The sequence below is a fragment of the Colossoma macropomum genome, unplaced genomic scaffold (assembly GCF_904425465.1).
Source record: "Colossoma macropomum unplaced genomic scaffold, Colossoma_macropomum, whole genome shotgun sequence".
In the NCBI taxonomy this organism is placed as follows: Eukaryota; Metazoa; Chordata; class Actinopteri; order Characiformes; family Serrasalmidae; genus Colossoma; species Colossoma macropomum.
In genome coordinates, this window is record NW_023494803.1 from 25386725 (window position 1) to 25407217 (window position 20493).

At 38.4% G+C, this 20493-nt stretch overlaps 1 protein-coding gene across 2 annotated transcripts in view; it reads right to left on the reverse strand.

Annotated features, from left to right (window-relative positions):
* The window catches only part of LOC118823280 (connector enhancer of kinase suppressor of ras 3-like), a 70899-nt gene extending 59289 nt beyond the window's left edge, over window positions 1-11610 (reverse strand). For both annotated transcript variants that reach the window (XM_036592760.1, XM_036592761.1), the window contains exon 1: window positions 11357-11610. In XM_036592760.1, the coding sequence (XP_036448653.1) occupies window positions 11357-11408 (52 nt within the window). In that variant the 5' untranslated portion in view covers window positions 11409-11610. The remainder of the gene's footprint in view (window positions 1-11356) is intronic.
* Window positions 11611-20493: the final 8883 nt, after the last annotated feature.

Genomic DNA, 20493 nt, shown 5'->3' on the forward strand with positions numbered 1-20493 from the left:
GTACCACAGCCCCCAAGGCAAAACCAAAATTATACAGAAACCTCCCACGCTTAGTCTCAGAGGAAGGGACACCTACCTTGTCCCAGCCTAGTTTCAACATAACTTTTACATATAACTGACAGAGAAAGGCCTGTAATAGTGAAATACTTTACTCATTCATAAATTATGTGGTCTGTGTTTTCCCCATCTCCTCAAAGACCTTAACACAGCAACTAAGCAACCACCAACAAAGAATTCTAAACTGATATGGAATGTGCACTGCAACAGATACAAATGTACACTTCTAAGGGAAAGAAGTATGACTCTGGATATTTAAAAGTGCTAAATGTGCTGGGCCAAAATATTCTGCAATGTTAAAGAAAGGATGTCATGTGAAATATCAAATACTCTGTGTAACTTCAAATAAATGTTTATGAACTTTCTGTGGAGATAATTGTTAAAAGATGGTTAACAGTGTTGCATTCTTAATTTCTGGTGTATGGCAGACTACTGCTGGTAGTAAAAAGTGTTTTGTGTTTTTTGTAATATTGCCATGTGAAGCAAAGGATAACTGGAAATGCTTTTCAGCTACTGTAACAAAACTGGACAAATTGAACACTTTGGTGTACTGTACATGAGGATGTACTTCTCTATGTGTGAAAAGGTGGAAGAATTTAAAAGACTTTTAGAGGCCTATACACTTTAGGCTCAGAACAAAGCTCAATAAGTATTTGCACTGCAAGCTATTATGATCAACTGGTAACCCAAAAGCTGTGGTATGATGCAATGCTGTTGGTGATCACTGAAGAACTTTGGTTCAGTGTGCCTTTGACTTAACTTTATAACCCTTTTAGGGGAACTGGGCGCACTCTAGGTGGTTGCACACAAATTCGTTACAGTGGGCTCATTGCAGCAGTAATGAGCGTCACTGAAAGCCACAACACAGCACTCATGTGGGACAAAAAAATGTGCAGAACTCTCTCTGCATACACACAGCTCTACAGGACCCTTAAGTCTTTATATGAATCTACATTGGACCGCTTACTGACAAAAGGTTTAAAATATTTCAATGTTAATGTAAGACACAAGGAACCATATGGAACGAGTGATTTTACTCAACAAAACTATAAATGTCCGTCCCTCTATGTGGAATACAGATGAAAGTTTCAAGTCTCCACAAATGGAGAGGTAACTTAATAGAGGAGAGATGTTTTAAAAAAAAATATTATGAAGCATTGAGATCACTGCCCTGCTACCAGCTTTAAGCTTGATTTGCATCATCATGCCAAGAGAGGCTCATAAAACATTTTTCCCCAGAGAGATTAGTTTTATCAAATATTTGGAGCAGAGATTATTAATGGGGGCTAGGCTGAAGTGACGTCACAGGCTAAAGAGAAAAGTATATCTGGAATCCCTCCATCTGAATGTATAAGGTGAGCCAACATCTGTTAAGGCAGCTCATAAGCTAACTTTCATTGCTCTGCATGTGCTCCTTTCCAGATCCAGCACTAAATATTTATTCCTGCTCAACCCAATGCCAACTGGGGCCACTGGCAAAGCCTGGATCACATTTAGAATGCGAATAAGCACAATGTAGTACGGGCCAACTGATATGATCAGTCAACCACTATATATATGCTGATATTAATGATCCCCATGTTATTACTGGTGAAAATCTCACTGATAAAGTTGCTTGTTTTACACTGCAACACTTCTTATGTGAAGAAAACCATTCACTTCATAGTGACTGTTAAACTTGCTAAACCCTCACCACCTACTCAGTTCTACTATAGCAGTGCAAGCTGAACTAGTAAAACTCCTTGGTTAAAACTCCTTTAACCCTAAGCAAACATTGCTTAAGGTTCAAAATGAATTACTGAATATAACATGTAAAATGCATCCAAACCTTTAGCATGAGAATAATGTTATAACATAGGTTCTAGGAAGCTCTGTCACTTATGCTGTAAGGTTTATTATTCAAGACTAGGCCTGTCATGATCATGATTAAGGTAAAAGCCTAAGATGGCCAATCTGATCGATTATCTATCTTGTATTTTAGCTGTTGGTAGTTGGAAGCTCCCTCAAGACAGACTGAAGACAGAAACAATTTGAGCTCAAATGAACAAATAATACTCACTGCTGCCCCTAAACAGGTTATAATACATTAAGTCATGTCAGGTGATATCTGTGATTTTAATATTTGTCTCCTTAAAAACACTGTTGATCACAAAATCGGTCAGGCTCTACAATGTGCACAGTTGTAATGATGGGTAGAAAGAATAGCACTGGAGTGGTTAAGAGTTGTCCCATCGAACCTGAACATTCCTATATCATGTATTGCTCTGATATCGCCTGAATGTACCAAACAATGTCACTTATCACATGACAAATTAGGCAGATCAATGCAATACAGTTCCCTGGAGTAGTACTTCATATTTGAAGTGTTGTACGTCACTATTGTATACCACTTCTTCGATGTCATTTAAAACATAACTGTTTGGTGCTGAGGGAACGTTCAGGGAGTGGACTGACGTGGTTCTGTTCAACTTGTGAAAGTGACTGATGCTTATGAGTCACTATCTACCAGTCTGTAGTGAGTGGCAGCATGACCCACGCCTGTGACATCTACAGAGAACTGAGTCACCCCTGTGAGACTACAGATCCTTTTTTTACACATGTATGCACAAACAAAAGCACACACAACCATACTGCCTCTAGGGCACTTCCTCCAAGAACATACAGCCTTAAAATACATTATGGTGAACTCCTGTACTGTACATCCAGCAACACATTTCTACTGCATCTCAAGAGACCATACTACAGCACTGACATTATTCAAACAATTTGAACCTTGTCAGCATACACACTGATGGCAACATGTGGTCAATGTCAAATGCACCCAGTGCCAGATCAAATAACTGTTGAAAGCTGGCTAACAGAACTGTATTCCTATCTCAGGTTTTATGCTAGATTAGATTACAGTTGACAGTAAAATCCTGTTTTTCTACAATGCGTTGCTATGTGAAGCAAGGATCATGTGTGAAACCTCTCAGCTACTGTGAGATGCACCTAGACAAATCAAACGCACTGATGTAATATTTCACAAGGGGATCTATTTCTTTGTGCACGTATAATCTAACGCTCCATGTACAAAAAAAAGAAACATGGAGGATTTCCATTGATTTTTTTTGCCTATAATCTTTAAGCTTACAACAGAGCTCAGCAGGTTCCCTACATAGAAGACCATCTCTATCCAATACAAAGTGGGAATCCCAGATGCAATGCTGTTGATGATCGTTAAAGAATTTTGCCTTGGACTAGGGCCAATATCTTGCATTCTCTTTTTTTCCTCTGTCACAATAAACAAATTAAACAGGCTGTTTTTATACTGTGCCTTATGGATTGATACACATTTACACATTGTTGTGCCTCATTCAAAAAGCAGCCTGGGCTGAAATACTCCTTATAACTTCATTGTGAATGGGCGGAGCTGAACTGCAGTAGACTGAACAGACATGTATATATTTAAATCCTTTTTTTTACATCATAAAAACAATGAATTCAAAAAGCAGTGTTTTGACAGCTTAGTTGTTATATACACACTGTATGCAAAGCATATACTTTAGTACAGTGGGCTCAACATCAATGTTGATGGCAACACAAATTCCCACACAAAAGACATAAATAGTCTCCATGACTAAATTAAGCCCTGTTTTTAGTGTGATAGCTTATGGCAGGATTTCCCATAGTGCTCTGGTGTGGCTAAGACTTTTTGTATGGCACTGTGTAGTACCACCCTTCCTCTGTTTACCTAAATGCAGGTGTTAGACAGGGGCATTATGCTGTGACCTTTAAAACACACAGGGGAACAAAATGAGTCTTTCTTACTGTTCTCTGAAATGTAAAAGACAAAAATATATTCTACACAATGCACAGCTCTCAAGTGCTACAAAAGATGTGTGCTGTCACACAAATTAGAAACACTGGATGAATTGTATGCACAGGTTTGTCAGTTAAACTTTGTCTTTTTGGACAGTATCATATTGGTTTGTACTGCAATTACATAAATTTACAGACTGTGATATAGCACTGACAATGTGTACATTTGCTAACTGTCTAATGTCATATACTGAGTGCAGTCCAAATATCTGCCCTTACATAGAGTTTTCCTAGGCTCCTATACTGCTCTATTATTATAATTATATACACTTATGGACAGATTTCAGTTGGAATCTCTACATAAAAAAATGACTGCCAAAAATCTACAATAAAGTATTTCTACTGAACTGGTAGCAACTGGATTAACTGAAAACTTCTCCTGAAGGAAAGACCCAAGCGATTATCATTAAAGCATGCAGCAGTTCTATTTCAGGGACTGGGGACTGCATGTAACTTTCCGCAGTCATCAGCTTAATAAAACAAAACAGTTGACAGACAGCCAGTGAATTATGTCTGCTTACTGTCATGCTGCATTGTAAACTCTTTAGTAAATTATTCATTTGGAAGGAAAGTACTGTGAGATAACAGTTTACTGCAGTATTACAAGGAAATCCCTTTGTGTCTACCAGGTGTTTTCCATGCGTTCTTTCAACTGGCTTTTGTCTCTAGCTTTGTCTCTTTGTTGGGGATGACGCAATGAAGTCACGTATATATTGCTGCTGTCATATCAAAACCTAATAATAACATACTTCCCATTTAAGTTTACACCATTTAAAACTGCCCACTGCCTTTTATATTTTGCGAATATTTCATAATGAAAGGACCAACAGAAGCGGTCCTAAAATAATTTTGAATAAAAAACTTAATAAAAAAAGATATGTATCTGAACATATCTTTTCCATCCGAAACCCAAGGTTTTGTCACAACAGTAGTGATATACGTGTGTTGCATGTGGACTAAATAATATATGACAAAGCCTGCAGCTGCAGATGGGACACTTGCATATGAGTATGAATACAGGTGTGCATTAAAATCATGGTTTACTGGGCTATATGAAGACTTGTCACACTTATTAAAATATAAATGCCTGACTGCAGTTGTTTAACTCAACTTTATTCCACAATTATATCCAACAGTTGTTAGCTTTCGCAGTCATACGTTTATGTTGCAACAAACAGAATGTGAATTGGGTGCATTTTTATCCGTTGGGTTGAGGCAAATGCATGCAAATAAAACAAAGCAGAAAATGCTTTGAGGCAAACCACGGGTCTTAGGAAAACAACAAACTTCTAACTTCCGACTTTATGCTTTCACATGTTTGGAGGACAGTGATGAGTAATGTTTGTTTATTTGAGCTGGAGTTCTATCCGGGGGGCATTCCCACATTTTTTAAGATAATGAAATTTAATTTGTTTTCTGTGAGTGCTGTCATTGTATTATGGCCAATCAAATATTATGCTCTCCTCCAAGCTCCACTTTGCATTGAAAAGTGAGATTCCACTGGATAGAGCATGTCGTCCCATCCAAAATCTTAAACTAATTTTCCGCAAATTTGGTACTAACAATCTTCTTTTACTGTAGAGGCTAAAATGGGCATTGTGAATGTCAAAGCAAACATCTATTGATACTTCAATGCATCAAAGCAAAGAATGGACCATAAACATTTTTCATCTCTGCTGTCTGATTTTTTTAACTTAGTATTTTCATCTTTACTGGGCATACTTGTGGTGAATGAATGCATGCTTGATAGCAAAAGGTGTCACAGTGTTGGTGGTGTTTGTGAGAATTTATCTTTCTGGTTGATTGCTCTTCTTTTGTATTACCAAAGAACAGAAGCATTGGAATTAGTTGGGTAATGACTGCACTGCTGTCAGGAATAGGCTATAGCCTGATGTAACTACATTGCGGAACACTAGCGCATGAAAATGGTATCTACCAAGTTGGCCTACCCACTATTCCACAGGCCTAAAAAACGTGGACTTGAGTAGTTGTATACAATAAAAAGACAATTATTATACCAATTAATCACCAGCTAAAATTTCATGATCATGTTCCATCAGATTAGTGAGAAAACCTGACGGACTGAAGTGACTCAGACAAGCACTGGTATAAAATTGGGGCATGTCTGTACATGTTCCAGACAAGAATTTACCATTTACACACCAGTTAGGCTTAAGGAGGACAGAATGAAAACAAGCTTTGGTGACAAGAAATTAAAAGGCATTTTCCTGACACAACTGTTGTCAAAATATAAAGCACAGATAATCATCATGGAGTGAAATAATAATGGCTGAGAAGAGTTAGACCGCTATTTATAGTAACATCAGTAGTCATTTGGCCTTTAATTTCAAACATGGTTTAAAAGCCACAAGCGGCATGAGAGGAACAAGAGCATAAAAGGATATTTTAAGCAGTTTTCACTTTTGATTCATTACCGGTTTGGCACATTAGCGGCACACATTCCACTCATAGTCACTGGTTATTTAAACATAGCTGACTATATTCGGCTTTGAGAGCACAGTCAGTCAAAAAAGCTAAACTTTCTCTACAACGACTATCACATGGTCATTCAACAAATAAAGCTGCATGGATACATGCCAATAATTTCCAGCACATAACAGGAATGGTGGAGATCTAAACTTTAAGCAACAAGTCAAAGGCAGAATTACAACAATGAGGAAACAGCACATCCTGTACAGTATGAGGAGACAATGCAGAACTGCGGAAAAAGTGCTTACTTTGATAATCCTGACAAGCTGTTTTGTTTGAGGTCAAAGGTATCAGGGTGCACTTTAATTATTTGTAATATCCACAGTGATTTAGGCTTTCTACAGCTATGATCATATGACCTAGCATTGCGTCTCCTTCTGTATTATGTAAACATTAACAGAGACGGGGACAGAAGGGTACAGAGTGGTCCTTTCACAATTGTGGTCCTTTTAACAATTGTGATTTTTCTGTTAAAAGTGATTGTCTTTTATTATTTAAGCTCCAGGCCTGTTTTTTTTGCACCAAGAAGGCCAGCACATCCATTTTTTTTTCTAGGGCTAGAACACTGAATATAGTGTGCCAGACAGACAGTTCACAAGCACTGTGTTAAATTTCCCTTAAAACTTCATCCATCCATCCATCATCTAAACCGCTTATCCTTCTGGGTCGCGGTGGGGTGCTGGAGCCTATCCCAGCTGTCATTGGGCGGAAAGCAGGATACACCCTGGACAGGTCGCCAGTCCATCACAGGGCAGACAGACAGACATACACATTCACACACACACTCACACCTAGGGGCAATCTAGCATGTCCAATCGGCCTGACTGCATGTTTTTTGGACTGTGGGAGGAAACCGGAGTACCCGGAGGAAACCCACGCAGACACGGGGAGAACAGGCAAACTCCACACAGAAAGGACCCTGGTCACCCGGCCGGGAATTGAACCCAGGCCATTCTTGCTGTGAGGCGACAGTGCTACCCACTGCGCCACCGTGCCTCCCCTTCCCTTAAAACTTAAAAACTTTAAACATAAAACTTAAGACAATGTTGAGTAGTCCAAGATGAATAAACTCTCTTAACTGCACTCTTTCAAATTGAGATTTTAATTTAGATTAATCATGCAGCCCTACTCATCCTCTGACAAACTCAACATACTTTGTTGTAGAACTGTCACTATTGATTACACAGGTAACTCAGTTATCTATTTTGACTATCATTTGAGTTTTTAAATAAGACCAAACAATAAAAATGAACTTAACTGAACAATAACAAACCTTTCACACTAAACTATTTCAAAATACTTTACTTAAGATACACTTTTAAAAAAAGATATTAAAACACTATATGGTAAAAATGCATATAACTGGATGTAAAAGTTCTGTTTCATAAAGTAAGAAAGACCAGCAAGAGAATTTAAATATGCATTATTACATGCCAACATCATTTCCAATTCATCTTCTTAAAAGCATTTAGTCAAGTAACATGACAGCCCTACTTCCTACTACTTGATTCAACAATCAAGAAATCAATTGATGCAAATTCACAAGTTCCAAGATATCATAAAATGATAAAAAAATACCCATGAAAGAAAATATGATTCATACACTGCCATACAACATATTGAGGAGCTATGAGGCCTCCCCATCTCTGGCCCAGTTGTGAGTTTAACGGGCATTCCATTTGTTCTAATGGATTAGCTCTCAGCAGTAGCACAGGCCTCAGTGTCCCGTCCACCTTTCTGCCTGGCTGGGCATCCATGGAGGAGCACTGACCCATGCCCGATCTTCTACCTGAGGTTGCATTTTTTCCCATTGCGTTAAACTGGGTGTTTTTAGAGGCCAATGCTCTTAGGGCGTGCAGGGGGGCCCAGCACTGCCGTTGCTAAGCTCAGATGATCTGGCAGATTTACACTGGGATGTTCAGGTTTGAATACAAAGCCATCAAGCTCGCTTCAGCCTGGCACACACACAAGGTGACCCCTTATCACCTCTCTGCGCTGTGGGAAACTAAGCATGGACTCATGCAAATGGCAAGAGTGTTTCACTGAAAAGGTCCTCTTTGCAAAAGATACAAAGCATGAGACAAAGTGTATAGATATTAAAGCTGATAAATTCATAGATTTAATTTATTAAGCAAAATCTAATGCTAAAATATTTGCATTTAATACCACTGATCAGACATTCTAAACCACTGGACTGCATTGGTCAAAGACACTACTGTACAAAATAAACATGACAGAAGTGTATTTGTAAGAATTATAACACATATCCATTAAAAACCCCTAAGGCCTGAGATAATAAAGCCAGGTATACAATAGAAATACCTGTCAACTATCCAATTTCAACAACCCAAAGAAGTCTGTATTAAATATGTATGAGCCTCTAAAACAGAGGCCATATGGTGACTCCATAGATCTAAAGTCTAACATATGGTGTCATGGTTCATCATCAAACAAGAGCCAATGCTGATACAATAGTACATTAAATGAATTATACACACACACATATATACACACATATATATATATATATATATATATATATATATATATATATATATATATATATATATATATATATATATATATATATACACACACACACACACACACTCATATACACACAAAAATGGAACATGGAACAAAGTCACAAGGATCTAGATAAGTAGTTGAACATTTGAGTTGCTTATTTAAAGCTAAATATACAGGGATGACAACCATAACAAAAAGACTTTGCTGGCAATTCAAAGCATTCAAATTTTGCTCATAATGGGATGGACTTGCAACATAATTTACACTGTGTTAAACACTGACTTCTTAGACCTGCCATTGAATAACATGTGTGTCATGCCTTTGGAATTCACCTTTCTTTTTCACGTGAGAACGTCAGGAACTTTTGATGACTTGACATGGCATTCTTCAGGCATGAATACATACACTGACATTCTCCAAAGTTCAGGAAGTTCCTGGCATCATTCTCTTTATTGAGAGTACCTCTGACACCATGCTGGGATTTCAAGGGGGGGTATTCCTTAAGAGGATTATTTTTGTAAGGCAGATTTGAACCAACTCAGATATCCTGGTGGGGTATGGGGGAGAATAGAAAGAACTGGGTTCTTCTGCTTGACACTTTCTGTCACCTTGACATTATTACCATTTGAGAGCAGTTACACACCACCAAAACACAACATGGATGTGGCACATCTATCCACCTACATACACACATACTCACTCATTGTTTTCTGCTGTAACACTCAAGCTTAAACCAGGTCACCTGAAACCAAGAGGTGACAAAACCTTGCTGGCTCAAGAGAGTAACACTGAAACTGTATTTTTGCCCCCTGTTATCCTGGAGTGTGTTTTCCAGATGTGGTTCGCTGGACCAGCAGCCTTCTACTCAAAGCCCCAGCACTCAAAAATAAACCAACTACATTTCCCACGCTCCAACACTACTTCTAGGACATGGGTTCATAATAGCACAAACATCTGGCTGGGCATAATATTAGGGAAAAACCCTGCAAAATGTTTTAGAGTCTAAATATCAGATTTAGACAATGTGATGCTGCAAATGGAATTAAGTTTAAGCAGTGTGAAACTAAACTTCCAGTTTGCTCACAAACAGTCAAAGCCAATGTTTCCACTTTAAACAAGTGGTCATCTATTACAGTGTGACTGAGCCTATGGCATGAGGATACTGGCATGCCAGAAAGCAGTTTCTGGTGTAATTCATATTCCATCTTAAACAACGCCTGGTATGATACACTCAGCAGCACTTTTACAGTAGCCGTACAACTCTGGATGTTTGAAATGCCTTTGCAGACGTAGAAAAGAATGAACGGCATTCGGTTGTCTCACAGTGAGTGTGGGAGTTGAACAAGTAGGGGGAGAAAACGAAGCCCAATTCGTAAGTGTGAAACTATTTCGTCCAGTTTTTCGTGGAACATTCCCTGAATAGCATCCAGACTCAGCAGCAAAAATATTACAGTATGTGAGCAACTATATTAGGAGACTGAATCAACTGACATCGATCCCAGCAGTAATAGTGTGTATATGTGTGTGTATGTGGGAGGTGGGGAGGTGGGGGGTTATATATGTGCATGTAGGCTTGTATGTGCTAGAGAGGGGGCAAGAAAGAAACATTACACAACAGAAACAAGAAAGTTTAAATAATAAGGGCTAACATTAACAATTACTGCCACCCTCACACATCTTTATAAATCTGATTACAACTGACACTTCTAATGCACCAAGTCCAAAGAGAAAACTTGTTTTGACTGTCAAGAGAAAAAAAAGGAATGAACAAATATCAATTGAACTTCTAGCAGTGAGAAAGGAAGGCTAGGTTTTTTATTTTTTTTTATTTATTTATTTTTTTGGAGAGGGGGTGCTGCTTGTTTTTAGGCTGAGGTAATAACTGCAACAAAAAATAAAGTTTTGTTCACCAAAAAAGAACTGTCTTAACTATTTTAGTCAAGCAACAGGTGCAATTGGTGTAGCTGGTCATGATCCATTCAGTTCAATTCTACTTAAGTAACTGAAACAGGCTGGTGATGGCGAAACAGCGCAGTGCAGAACAGTATAGCCTCTCAGAGAAAATTAATACAGCAACACATTGACAGTGGTTAGTCACAACTAACTTTTACAGAACCGTCAAACACTTGGACACGCTGGCAAACGTATCATTGTTGTTTTTCCTTTATTATTATGTATGATCACCACGTATTTCAACAAGGTTGACCGAACGATCCACAGACAGTAGTCTAGCTCAGAGGCGCCAGCAGCCTGGTTTCTACGAAACTCCCAGGTAAACAATGAGAGCCACCAAACTCTCTCACACAGCGACACGCTCTGCCACACTCAGCAGCACACGAGGTTACTTCTAAAGAAGCTGAAACTTCGACAGTGGCAGAACACAAACAGTGAATGTAGCCTAACAAGCCGGTAAACTCACCTCTCATCCACTCGACCACTTGTTTAGGTGTCCACTTGGTTATTGGCTCCATCGTTGGAATTTAAAACACAGAAAGGAATGAAATGCTCGAGGACTGAAGTTTAACAAAACGCTGCCTGCCGCCAAAATCTACAGCCTCTCTGACTACACACTGTAATCATTCTCCCATGTGTTCTGCCCGGACAGAAACGCTCCTCAGCTCGGTGAGGAACTCTGGCACTCTCATTCAGACACACATGAGCACTAAAAACAGATCCGTGGCTCGCGGTGTCACTGGAGTCGCGAGGTAGGCGAACGGATCAAATTACACTTGGGCTCATCCAATCAGGAGCAAGCGCGCCCCGCCTACACGGCAGGGGGCGGAGCCAGTGCCAACACGCTGGAAACTAGCTGAGCGTAATAATAATAAACAATGTGGGCTTTGCTGTGTGGACAGCGTTGAATGATGGAAAGGGTGAATCATGTAATTCTACGAATTCAGTTGATTCTGTTGGTGTATATTTTTGGAAAATAGAACGTGATATTTGTTTCTTGGAGAACAAGACACATTCTCACAAATTCTTTGTTTCCATGAGTTTTTTTCCCTGTGCAGATAAATACTGAGCACTATCTATTTATTTATTTATTTATTTATGTATTTATGACTTCCTTGTGACAACAAAAATGTTGTTGCAGCACTCAAAATAACACTCTGTATGCTACTTTACCTCTCTCTCTCTCTTCCCAATCTCACTGGTCCCTCTAGAAATCTATAAATAGGAATAGTGAAGGGTAATGCTGGGATCAGACTACAAGACTACAAGAATTTTTGTCTTTCATGAAGGTCACTATGTCAGATTAGGCAATCATAGGGCTATTTGTGCCGTGTCTTGGTTTGGAGACACTACGAGTTTGAAGCCGACCACTTATCATTCAAGTTCTTCCATGAGTTTATATGTCATCAAGGAGGAGGGTCAAGAAATTGTCAATCATGGCTACAGAAGTGCTATGTGTGATGCTGGAGGTTTTGTGTTCTGAAAAGAGAAAGAAAATAAACAAAAACAACCATGAATAGGACAGTATGGACTGTATGTCCTTCAAAGAGAACTTGGGGTAACAAATGTGCTAACATATCAAGATCATACATAAATTTAGCTAGCTACCAGATTCACTGTATGTAAAAAGATGCTATAAATGCTGTTTCTCGCAAACATGTATGTTTTTGAAATCTGTCATGGTATTGCCTTGAGGAAATGTCAAAAAGGCAGGGGTATTGTTGCCACAGCTGAATGAATCTTTCCTCTGTTTCATTGTTCCCTCTTTGTCTTTGCCATGATTACATAAGTCAGAAAACAGGCGTGTCCAATCCTATGCGCAAAGGGACGATGTGGCTTCAGCTTTTCACTACAAACAAGCTGGAGCACACCTGATTGTACCTGTTTAATCAGCTGGTCTCAAACATTTCATCAGGTGACCTCTTGCTTCGTTGGAGTGAAAACCTGCAACCACACCAGCCCTTTGCGGATAAGATTGGACACCCCTGTTCTAGACTTTTGTTGGGGTGTCGTGGGGCATCCCGGATGCTACATCGCTGTTCTTCGATTATGTCAGACTACAAGGCTTTCATTGTTCCCGACGCTCATACTCAACTAAACTGAACAATAGTTGCTAGTATTTCTGTATAAACAGATATCCTCCCTTATTACAACTTACAAAATTAACAGAATAATGCATGAACAAAAATACACTCACTTACTCATCATCTGAGGCCACTTACCCTCCTGGGTTGCAGGGGGTGCTGGAGCCTATAACAAAAATACATATATACATAATACATAATAAACAAAACAAATGATCTTAAATTATTACTTTATTCAGATCTTACGCCTTACGCCTAGAAATGGGTCCCACCTACTGTAAATCAAAATTGCCAGCTCCTAATTTTTTTACCAGTCTATCTAACACGTTAGGCCTTCAGTTCAGCTCCTGAAGACCTAACCAATGGGAGATGGTAGCTTGGTTGTATAATGGCTGTATCATTTTTAGTTAGACATTTAAAGAGTTTAATCCTTTTGTTTCCAACTAAAACTGAAATAGGAGTTTCACTATAATACTTGCAGAGTTTAAATATAACAAGAACAATTATTATATTGAATAAAAATGAACTAAAAATTACAGACATGTATTTTTTTTGTATTTCACAGAAAACATTAGGCCACAGATCATATTTGTCTGCCACTACATATTAGGCTGCACATTGTAACAAAGAAGTTGCATTGACTGCTGGTTGGCGTTTTGCCTCACAGGACACACACACACACATGGTTGTCGACGAGCTCCTCAGGGTAAATATGGTTTGGGCTATTGTAGTAGTATCCTTGTCAGGACAGGTCTAGAGGCTGCACACAAACAGTTGTAGGCCTGTTTCACACGATGTGAGCCATATGAAACAGGTGGACTGGTGTAGAATCCACTCCTCTCTCCACTTAAAAACAAACCACGCCTTATCAGGTGTAAGTCTAACCCAAACCACACACTCCTGCCTAACAGCTGGAGAGGAAATTAGAGTGTACCTGTAATTAAATCTACACACGTATCACAAGCAATAAAACGTTCAGAAAACTGAAGATCTTTTCTTCACCCTTCTCTATGACAGTTGGAACACTGTCTGACGCATTAATACCAGACTGACTATTAACACAAGGCGTAATGACCATTTGCCTCTTATCACTCAGGGAAAGCGAATGAACTGTTAAATGCTTACAAACATTTACAAATATGATTTCAAAATGTTTTTAAACACATAAAAATGCCCAAATTGTCCATGTACAGTCATGGAGAAAAGTTTGAACACCTTGGATAAAATTATGTTTTATTAATCTTCTGAGTGAAAATAAGTTAACACATCCTCTACTGGGAACAAACTAATGGTGACTGCTGGGAAACATTGATGTACAGTAACTTTTACATGGGCCACATTTTTATTTTTTTCCAATATGTTTAACGCAGCAAATAAACAGTAATTGTGCGTTAAAATGGGCAGAAGTGTGTTCTTTGTAGAGGATGTGTTAACTTATTTTCACAAAACCACAATACATGTCATTTGACCAGCAGTGCCCAAACTTTTCCATACAACATGGTCTGTATCAGGAGTGCCCAAACCTTTTGTCCAGTTTGTGGGGGGCCATGTGCCATACAAATTAGTAGGTAACTTTCAAATCAAATATTTAAAAAAGTGTCAGTAAAAAAAATGCACTATATTTTGGTGTTTCAAGTCTCCAAAATGCAACAAGTAACAAGTAATTTAATAAGTTACATTTGGTATACAATTTGTTTGTTTTCTCATTGGCTGAGGGGGTGGGGTTAAAATAGCTTTCTGGCCGGTCAAATCAAACATCCAGATGGGCCAATTTTGACCCTTTGGCAACATTTTGGGCAACCTTGGTCTATATATAAATATTCTGGAGATTAGAATACTTTTCAATTTCCAAATATGTGCCTTCCTGAATCACAACGATATTTAATTTACAGTATAAACAACTACAGATATTCCAGTATAGTATAAGAAAACTTTCTTACATACTTCTCATTCTTGGAGGATGGAATAATATAGACCACAATTAGCACCTTCATCTTTAGAGACAATTATTTAAATTAATTAAATTATTAATAGCTGTAGGACTCAATCAGAGGTAATTGCTAGCATAATTGCAGGTGAACTGTATTAAGTTTACACCCGTAGCACGCAAAGGCACTAAGAAAGACCAGAGAGTGACTGAGAATGAAGTGGCTCAGGCAGCAACTTGCACACTCAAATTATTATAATAACAGAGGAGAATATCAGTCCTTCAGGGAGACAGGTGAACCTTAATCACATCAAAGGAGAACCAAAATGAGGATTTAAGGCCTTCAGGAGGCCTACTTAAGTGAAGTAATTAACTAACTTCAACTGTGTTGAAATGGGGTTTCTGTAATGGTGACCGCAGGGAGAGATTGATGATCTGTCATTACTGACTTAAAGTGACACTTCAAATGAGCAAACCATGTTTACATAAAGTATGTTATGTATAGACAAAACTCCTTACTTAAAAAATGAATGTCTTGATTTTTTTAAATTTAAATGCATACAACGTTTTAACAAGAATAAGATACATACATCAAAACATTTTGATCTCTAGCTTAAATCATTTTCTGCAATAATTACAAGTTATTCATTTTCAGAGGATACTTCTGAGGAGATTAGATATAAGAAGAGGAGCTTCCAAAACTCACACAAGGAAGAAAATGCTAAAATATAGAGAAAATGGAACTCCTAACAACCGTGCAAGACCTGGTAGACCACCAAAGCTGTCCCTATCAGATAAACAGTACTTAAGGCTTTGAGAGATTTGAGTTATACTCTTGTGTTTCTGTTCATCCTTCCACTGTGAGAACCCAATACTGTGGGTCTGGAAGAATGTGTAGCTGTCAAGAAGCTTTTACTGAGAAAAGGAAATACACAAAAAAGAAGAACATCTGCAGATTGAACAAAGAAGCTTGTGGTGTTCTCAGAATAATGGACTGTCCACCCCAGAGTCCAGTCCCTGAACATCACTGAATGTGTTTGGGATTGCTTGGATTGTGAGAAGTGAAAAAATCAACCACCTTCTAATACTAAACTTTGAAGATGTGGAAATATATCTCTGCAAATTTCCTTGACAAAAATGAAAGCAAGTATCCAAAAAGAATGGACGCTATAGAAAAGGCAAAGAGTGGACACAAAAATGCTGACCAAATTATATTGTGTTTAGTCGTTTAGGCTTCTGTGGAATTTTCTGTTAATTGTGTGTTTTCTGCTTGTTGTCCTGGCACTGAAAAATAAATAACTTGTGCTAAATGGCTGTTTTCTGACTTTTGCAAGGTGCTGTATGTTGATCTAACACAACTGTGCTTATGTGGAAATGATACACACATTTGAATTGAGCAAATTCAATACATCCCTTTCTCCAATGTAATCAAACATTGGAAAAAAGCACACCTTCAGAAAATGAATATTCCATTTGCAGCATGCACTGTGAATTCTCCATATTCTTAGTATTGACCAAATGCTTGGGCTTGCTTGATGCTTTGCAGCAGATACTCATAGTAACTTGAGAGAGTCTTTACATCCAGGACAGGTGCATAAGAAATCGAGTTTCACTTCTGGCACAGCTTTGGGGGTTCACAAGAATCAGTGTGAAATCGGAACAGTCTTAATGTACTATGAGATGTGTGTTACTGTGATGAGACATTTAAGCTTCTTTATGCTTAATAGAATTAACTAAAGAGTGCGGCTGCACAATTAGGTCAAAACATTGTATTACTGTTACACTGCTACATGCACAGTTACACTGCTACAAGTCTCTGGAGCTGTGCTATAAGGATAAAACAACATTCATGCTAAAGATATTCCCTTAGCTGGAGTTTTGATGGTGGTGGTGAAGAGCACCATCTAAAACATTGTTCCAATATCTCCCATGGGTGTTCAATTGGGCTGAAATATGGTGACTGCAAAAATAATTCATAGCATATCATTTACATCCCATACTCATCAAACTCTCATTCAGCTTCATACTCATCAAACTTTTCAGCGACTCCTTTTCCGCTGTGGTATTATCATTGTGGATGAGGCTTCTCCTATCAGGATAGAAATGTTTAATCACAGGATGAAGGTTATCAGACAGAGTAACTTTGAATTGACATGCAGTAACTCTTCTCTCATGGTAGTCCTGAACCATGCTAGTGAAATGTCCCCCACAGCATAACAGAGACAACAGAATCCTTTACTGTAGGGGTCAAGCATTCATGATATTACCTTTCTCTTGGCGTACACCACGCAAGCACTCTCCCTCTTGTGGAAAACACGGTGGATGATAACTCATTTGACCAGATCACTCTTAACTGTGCATGTGTGTTTGCAACCCTACAATAATGCCTCTTTCTAGTTGTGGACTGCTGCTGACTGGCTGCAGTCTGAGCCTGTCCTGACCTCAACGGGGCCCTAAGCAAAAATCTGCAAAGGGGCCCGCCTGCCTGACCCGTGAGCCGTGTAAACCATTCGCAATTGCCAAATAGTCACACCTGACACCCCTGTACTCCCACTATAATCCTCCCACAGTTTACTCCATCTGTCATCATAGAATTAATAGGCCTATGATATTATCACTAATTTTATCAGTATCAGCCCATTCAAACTGGCTGCCCCAAATTTCCTTTTATGTATTTTCTAATATAGAATGCTATTCATACTATGATTTGGCTGTATGCTTGATGGTTTCCTTAATTCATTCTCATGTTTTTTTTTTTGTTTTGTTTTTCATGACCAAATGGATAGCTCAGCTTCATCCTCCCATCAAAGTTGTAACCAATAAACAGCTTTGACATGAGGGGGCGGCTGGGCCACGTGTGTAGTGAGCGTCTAGGGCTGACTGGCTCTGATGTCCTGCACTGACATTCTCAGACATGAGGAAAAGTTGCTCATTACATTAATACATAAGCACCATGGTAATTTAATGTGCCCTTTTGACAACAATTTCCAACCCTAATTACTGATGTCTTTCCTGTAGATCTGAAAGCAGGTGTCACATTAAAGGTACTGTTCCTATCGAAACATTAGACAGTTGAGCAGTCTTTGCGACCGAAGCTCTTGCTAGTCCTGCCTCAAATATAAACCTTCTTTCAAAGTCACTTAGATCTTATCCACTTGCCATCTTGATCCAAAACATCAAGGTCAGCTGGGCCTTTATACATGCCACAGAGCATGGCAGAATATTAACTGTGTCTGGAAGTGTCTACATAACAAGAGATAATTGTTATGCTTCTGCATTCATTGTGATATGCAATTGTGATATGCCTTACAATATACTTTAAAACACACGGGTGAACTCTTAATTTACATTTATTGGCTCACATTAAGATCTTGATTCATGCACAAGCAAACATCTAGATCATCTGGGGTTATTAGCATACAATAATAAAAGCATAATTTGTTAGAAAATTTTATTGAACAAATGTTGCTCTTTGATGGCTCAGGAGACTTAATGGTGATTCCCCTAAAATTCCTTGGAAGAAACAACATTACACAAAAAGGAGACATGAGATGCAGGAGAGATAAAGTAGAGATGAGAGTTTAGTTGTGTGCATGGGTGTCATTGTGTTGGCAAATGTATGAGATCTCTACTAAAACTCAACAGAAGACGTCTTTTACTCAGGAGAAATATCTGAGCAGCTAGAGACTCCAGCAAAGGTCTCCTTTGGCTCTTCATCTGATCTCATTTTTGTCTTAGAGAAACTACAGAGATATTAAAGAGATCTCTTTTTTAATAGTTCTCTCCTACGGGGAAGGCTCATTTGCATTCCAGGATATCCATATTTCAAAGGCCAATATCACGTTAATTATTACAAACAATAAACTGTCCAGTTGGTGTCAGAACAAAGCCTTATATCTTCAAAATGGTAAAATATCAGAATTTTCTTCATTTTTAATGTAAGTTATTTTGAAGTAATTTTGGACCGTTTCAAATGGTCCATTCATCAGAAAATTTTCATACTGTGTAATGCTGCAGGTAGTGCTTTCAAATGGTATAAAACATGTTATACTAAGTTTTGATCTGACACATCAAATTACAGTTAAAAGACGATGGGTGCAATATTAGTATACCACGTAACAAGGACCATGTATTTTTTTTCTTTTTGCTTAATGAAGGTCACGGCTCAGAGCCTGGGAAATCCTTCTTCTGCTGTACTTCATAAGGGAGGGCTTATGACACGGTGGAATTCATTGCAGGTCAGCTTAGGGAACCATGGGAATGCCGACTAGAGCAAGTCTTCTGAAAGCGGTAACAGGGTGTGTCTGTATGTGTGTGTATGTATGTGTGGCTCAGATGAAACTCAAGGCTATCAGAGTTCTGGTTAGAAGAATAGCAATCATAGCTTCCTGTTTGCATATGCTTCCTGAACAACAAGGCCCACCCTGAAATATGGGCCAATGGCAGAAACAACACAGTTAAGCAAAGTAAACAAAGGACACAAGTTCAAATGAATTTAATATAGTATGAATATGCATACTTTATCACGTATCAATTAATAAATCGATCAATCAATCAGCCTTTATTTAAATATGGTGGATCTATGAATTCGCAATACTAGCACAACCATGACAATGCATGTTGTTACATTTTCAAAGATTTTGGGCGTTTTGCATCAATGACCTATGTAAACATTGCATGAAAACATGACTGTTTACTGAGACAGATAATATGGAATTTCCAGGAATTGTCCACTGAAGATGGAGGCAGGAATGTGACCCCACTTAGCTTCCTCATAAAACCGATGTACATTCAGATGGAGATGGCAGCCATCCAATCCATTAAGACAAGAACATTCTTATAACCTTCTGCAAGGTCTGAACAGACACTGCATGAGTGTTTAAGAACTTAGTTCTACGACACAATTGTTTATTAACTCAAATTTACGAAGAACAAATATCTATGTGAAACAGGCTCAGATGTCCAGTCGTACACAAAAGTTTGAACACCCTTAGTTGAATTTCATGTTTTGTTGATTTTCTAAGTTTAAGATAAGTTAACACATCCACTGCAGGGAACAGGCTTTAATTGTGTATTGAAATGTGCAGAGGTGTGTTCTCTGCAGAGGATGTGTTAACTTATCTTCACTTAGAGAATCAACAAAACATGCACCCAAATGTTTGCATACAACTGTGCATGTTCAAATGGATCTCATCTTTTCTCAGTTAATCCAGAAAAGTGTCACATGTTTTAACAAGAAAGGCACTAAAAGACACTTTAGATACACACTGGAAAGCAAAAGAGCTTAAAAATCTACAAGCTATGCAGGGCTAAACATCTTTAACAATTTGTTGTCATAGTTGTAAGTGAATGCTATGGGTGGGCAGTGGTTCCTTAGTTTCAAACACAGTTGTTTGCCATCAGTAGAACCAGATCAAATCAAAGGTGTTAATAGTGACATATGTTTCTTCTGCCATGGTCCAGACTCACTTCTTCAATAACTAGATTAACACCTAACTGCACTCATTCATACTTAATTTCTGAAAACAGTGTCTTTTCTTTTCAATCTTCTGCACTCTACCTCTATGTTTTGTTCATTTATATAATAATTCA